General features: G+C 35.3%; 1 protein-coding gene across 1 annotated transcript in view; it reads right to left on the minus strand.

Moving 5' to 3' along the window:
- Positions 1–3,882: 3,882 nt before the first annotated feature.
- LOC107671241 (transmembrane channel-like protein 6) overlaps positions 3,883–5,915 on the minus strand; it is a gene marked incomplete at its 5' end in the record, with an annotated part of 24,797 nt that continues 22,764 nt past the window's right edge. The window contains 2 exons of the mRNA XM_016464140.1: positions 3,883–4,251; positions 4,436–4,505. Of these exons, the coding sequence (XP_016319626.1) occupies positions 4,437–4,505 (69 nt within the window). The remainder of the gene's footprint in view (positions 4,252–4,435; positions 4,506–5,915) is intronic.

The raw sequence follows: 5,915 nt of genomic DNA on the forward strand, positions 1-5,915 counted from the left end.
ACCAACATGAATATGAGCGAAACCACTGGAATGACTGGATTTCGCACACAAAATTTCGCAGAGCAACAGTAAATGTGACAACACCTTCAGTCTATCTTAACTAACAAGCTTCCTTTGGTCAATCAGGGGTGCGTTTCCCACAAGCACCGTTAGCCAACTGAGGTTGCAAGTTCCATTGAACTCTATTGGTAACAACAGAATGTGCGACCATAGTTGCTTTTGGGAAACGCACCTCAGATTAATCAGAAGGACTATTTTTTGCTGGTGAAGGACATGGCTACACTGGTTCACCTTCATGAGCAGCACCAAACCAGCATGAGCCAATCCAGACCAGCATGGAAGTCTAGGCTAGTCTTTTTAGCAGGGATTGTAGGCCTTCTTGCTACAAACGGTAGATTGACTCACTTTTGGTGTAACAACTCCGTTGATCCATGAGTGAAAACCTCCAAGACAGTGTGGCCCAGCTTCTTCTGCTGCTTTAGCCTCCTCTGAAGATGAATATCTCACAAAGCCCACACCCTTTGGCCATCCTGATGACTTGTCGATCGTGAACTGTTCATTGAGAAAAGATCACAAATTACAAGAGGAGCCAAGGTTTACAGTAAAGATCATCAAAAATATAAGGGTCATCTAAGTAAGTAAACTACAGACAAATTGTTGGGTTAAAAACAACCCAATTTGGGTCATTTTGGCAACCCAGCACTGTTTGGGTTAAGTGTTTGACCCAACATACTGAGATGTGTTTTTCTCTCTCTCTCTCTCTCTCTCTCTCTCTCTCTCTCTCTCTCCATCTCTCTCTCTCTCTCTCTCAATTCAATTCAATTCAATATGTGCTTTATTGGCATGACAATTGTTACAATGTATTGCCAAAGCATAGTGTTTACATTGAATCTAGAACAGATATATATGCAACAAAAACATGCATGTATATACATTTAAAAAGTAAAACAAATTAACATTTTAGAATCGCAGAATTCTACGAACAATTTATAATTCAATGTGGTGTGTGTTTTTGTGTGGTGTGGTGTGGTGTGTGTGTGTGTTTGTGTGTGTGCGTGTGTGTGTGTGTGTGTGTTTGTGTGTGTGTTTGTGTGTGGGTGGGCGCATCACTGATTTGTTGACTCCTCCCTCTTTGTAAATATATTAGAATAAAATAAATATTACCTTGTTTTAATAGTGTTTTATTCATATATATCGATAACTATTATACATGACAATAAATATAATAACATATTAGAATAATATATTACGTTATATATTACTTATAATAGTGCTTTATAATTAACATATCATACAACTATATATATATATATACAGTGGTGTGAAAAAGTGTTGGCCCCCTTCCTGATTTCTTATTTTTTTGCATGTTTGTCAAAATTGAACTCGGGTGTGATAAACCACAGTTTTAACAGGGGGGGGCAAACACTTTTTCACACAGGGAGGTGGATGTATAAACGTTGTGAAGATTGCATTGTTGAATAAACTCTAAACTGAAAAAAAAAAAAAAAATGGTAGGATTTACTTTGAAACACTTTTCACTCAAATGTCTAGTACATTTCACAAATGATTACAAAGAAACGACAAGTTACACGTGATTGTTTTTAAACTGAAATAATTTCATTTTTTATTTAATAATTTAATAATAATGCATTTTAACAATAATACATTTTTCAAAATTTTTATAATAATATTAATCCCAGTATATATCAATACAATGACTGGGGCAACCATTCTACACTCTAAAAAATGCTGGGTTAAATACAACCCAGTGCTGGGTAAAATAGGGACAAACCCAGCAATTGGGTTGTTTTGACCCAGCAGTAGGGTTACTACCCAGAAGATTGTGTTAAACATTTAACCCAACCGCTGGGTCAAAACAACCCACTTGCTGGGTTTGTCCCTATTTTACCCAGCACTGGGTTGTATTTAACCCAGCATTTTTTAGAGTGTAAGCTTATTTGTTAAAGATCCATAAAACAAGCAATTATACAAAACCAACAGAATTAACCAATTCATTTAAATTTTTAACAGTGGAAAATGTAAAAGTAATGGGTAACAGCTGAATTACAAGAGGAAACACACACTGCAATGCACATACCTTTCTGAATGACTGTTGTCGTTGATATGATGGGATGTTGGGAGCCAAATGAACCACAGTAGCTTCTTACAGCTCCTTCACAAGGTGGATGTCAAACAGATAAAAGAAACTCCTCCCACAGAATGCAGTACATCACACGGTATCCTGAGCTCTGGTCCATATGACCACAATTCTTCAGATTTCAGTCTGACAGGTTCAGACAAAATCCGTAGCCCTAAATACCCCATAGGGCCGGATTAACGCACGGGCCTACCGAAAGCCAAGTGGATTTTGAATGCAGCTTCCAAAAGACCAACAAAAAAATGGCTGAATAATATTTTTTTTTATATTTGATACGATTAGAACGTTCAGTACAGCATCAGCTGCCAAATTCCAAATCTGCATTCGTGCTTTGGCTGGCGCTGAGCCAGATGCGTTTTTACAGTGCCGCGCATTATAACCAATCACACAGGTTTCTGTTGAGCTTATGAATGCAATGGCCAATCAGAAGCATTCAGATGAGTCATCGCTGAAAAGCCCGTTTTGTTTTGTGAATGCTGCTCTCTGGCCAATTCTCTCATTATAAACAAAGTGCAGATGTGTGTACGATGTAAGTAAGCTATTCATTTCACAGTATGAACAGCTTCAGTGATTATAATAGGAGTTGTTGAGAGTGCTTGAACTCGGCCTAGACTGAAGTTAATATTCTTTGATAATGCAAATATTCTTTGCTCTCTTTATGCACAATGAAAGTGTTATAATTAGTAACTTACAAAGTTTTTATTAAATTTACCTTAAATACAAAGTCAGTCATATTAAAAATATTCTATGACATGACACCCATATCTAGTACAAGTTAAAAGGCGGGTTTTATGCATAGGCTAGTTAATAGATTACACTAATATTAGGCTACTTTTCCCATAGCCCATTATAGATAAACTAACATGATCTATAAAGGTGCAAAATGTATTTACTTATATTTGAGTATCGTGATATTTTATGATATAGTTAACAAGTTTGGAAAAATTTCGAATAAAAAAGGAATGGAATTTCAGCCGAGGGGGGCCTTTAATCGGTCCGTGCCCAGGGCCTGTGTTATAATCCGTCCCTGTATGTGACCTTGGACCACAAAACCAGTCATAAGGGTACATTTTTCGAAATTGAGATTTATACATCATCTGAAAGATGAATAAATAAACTTCCCATTGATGTATGGTTTATTAGGATCGGACAATATGTGGTTGAGATACAACTATTTGAAAATCTGGAATCTTGGGGTACAAAAAAATCTAAATATTGAGAAAATCGCCTTTAAAATGGTCCAGATGAAGTTCTTAGCAATGCATATTACTAATCAAAAATGAAGTTTTGATATATTTACAGTAGGAAATCTTTGATCTTTACTTAATGTCCTAATGATTTTTGGCATAAAAGAAAAATCAATAATTTTGACCCCTACAATGTATTGTTGGCTATTGCTACAAATATACCCCAGCGACTTAAGACTGCTTTTGTGCTCCAGGGTCACATATTACAATGTCAAGTGACCTTAGCAGTCTTTGTCCAAGGGAAATACACCAGTAAAAATAATGAGTACTGTTCAGTCAGCCGATCTTTTATCACAAAACTGATTTAACAATTATTCAAAAGACGCTAGCACTGTGGAAAGGTTATACAGTATACAAAAAAAGAAACATGATCATTTGACGAATCGGACACATGTATTTCACAGAGTTGTGTGATATCTCAATAGCAATATAAAATAAGAGCAATTATTCACAAATAATTGTCATTTACACATATGTTGCATTCATTTATTGATTTCAAACGTTCAAAACACAGCACAGATAAACTGAAGTGAATCTCATCATTAACATATTGATACCCTGTTGCTCTTTAAAACAGTTCTCTAAATATTTAAAATGATTATCACATCCTCAACCATACAAAAATATAGCCTTTAAGCAGTGGCATAAACTGACAAACAAAAACATTTTCATAAGCAAAAATGAACCTTTTCATTTAATATTTTTATATGACTAAATGACAATAACACTACTAAATATCAGTGCAATTTGCGTTCTATATAAGACGCACCGGTTTCTCAGGTATATTTTTTGAGGTTGCTTCCACAATGTATTCTTCTGAATTCATTTCTGTAGAATTCAGCCTTCCTGGATGAAACAAATCAGCAGGTGACGAGGTCATGGAAACAAGAAAGAAGTGAATCACTGCAACATGTTGAAAGCTGTGGAATTTGTCTTCAAACATTCATTTTATCTGAACATCAAACATCCTGAATGCACAAAGAAATGTAAAGGGAGAATTTCTAGTTAAAAGAAAAGACTGAAAGCTCACCTTACTGCGGAGCACTCGCCTCATTGAGGCTCTGTAGTTTAGCTATAAGGAACTTCTTATCTTCACCCTCCTAAGAAGCCAAATGAGATGATAACAAGAAATCATTAGGCTGTGTGTCATGTCCTCGTAAGCCAAATGGTTAAAAAACATACTAAACAGTGTTGTTGTTTTTTTTTATTAAAAAAATGCCAGAAGATTTCTGTTAGAGGATAGAAAATTTGACTAGCTCAGTATAAAAACCATTACACCTATGCAGATTCCACATGAACCACGTATGTGTGTGTGTGTGTGTGTAGTCACTACATTATGGGGTCCCCACAAGTGTAGTATTACCAGTCATTTTTGACCTTGTTGGGACATTCTAGTCCCCACGAGGAAAACAGCTTGTAAGTCATACAGAAAGAAGATTTTGAAAATATAAAAATGCCTGTAGTTTTCTGTGAGGAGTAAGTTTAGGGTAGGGTGAGGGGATAGAACATACAGTTTGTACAGTAGAAAAACCATTATGCCTATGGAATGTCCCCATTAAACATGGAAACCAAGTTTACTAATTGAAAGTGTATCCCCTTAATTATGCTTAATAATGTGCACTTGCTGTGTACCTCAAATCTTAAAAGTATATTTGAAAAAACTGTACTTGCAGATAATATATTAATGAAATAAAAAGACACTTAAGTGCACTTAAAGAGACTTTTACTTTCATGACTTTTTTTTTCTTGAGACACTTTGTAATAATTTTAAATTAAATGTTTTTAAAAGCATTATGTTTTAATACACTTTTGTTGTGCTTTAAAGACGTACACTTATTTTGTGTTGACTAGCACACTGAAACTAAAGTACTTGAATATAATTTAACTAGTGTTTTTTATTTGATATTACATTTAAAGTTAACATATTTTAAATGTACTAAATTGCAACTTCACCATTACAAATGTTTAATTACAAGTATATTTAAATACAGTGGTGTGAAAAAGTGTTGGCCCCCGTCCTGTTTTTTTGCATATTTGTCACACTTAAAAGATTCAGATCATCAAACAAATTTTAATATTACAGAAAGATAATGCAAGTAAATACAAAATGCAGTTTTTAAATGATTATTTATTTTATTAAGGGAAAAAAGCTGTCCAAACCTGCCTGGCCCTACGTGAAAAAGTAATTGCCCCCTAAATCTAATAACTGGTTGTGCCACGCTTTGCAGCAACAACTGCAATCAAGTGTTTGCGATAACTGGCAATGAGTCTTTCACATCGCTGTGGAGGAATTTTGGCCCACTCTTCTTTGCAGAATTGTTTTAATTCAGCCACATTGGAGGGTTTTCGAGCATGAATGGACTGTTTAAGCATCTCAATCGGATTTAAGTCCGGACTTTGACTTGGCCACTCCAAAACCTTAATTTAGTTTTTCTTGAGCCATTCAGAGGTGGACTTGCTGGTGTGTTTGGGATCATTGTCCTGCTACATAACCCAAGTGCACTTGAGCT

The sequence above is a fragment of the Sinocyclocheilus anshuiensis genome, unplaced genomic scaffold (genome assembly GCF_001515605.1).
Source record: "Sinocyclocheilus anshuiensis isolate Anshui unplaced genomic scaffold, SAMN03320099.WGS_v1.1 scaffold2670, whole genome shotgun sequence".
NCBI lineage: Eukaryota > Metazoa > Chordata > Actinopteri > Cypriniformes > Cyprinidae > Sinocyclocheilus > Sinocyclocheilus anshuiensis.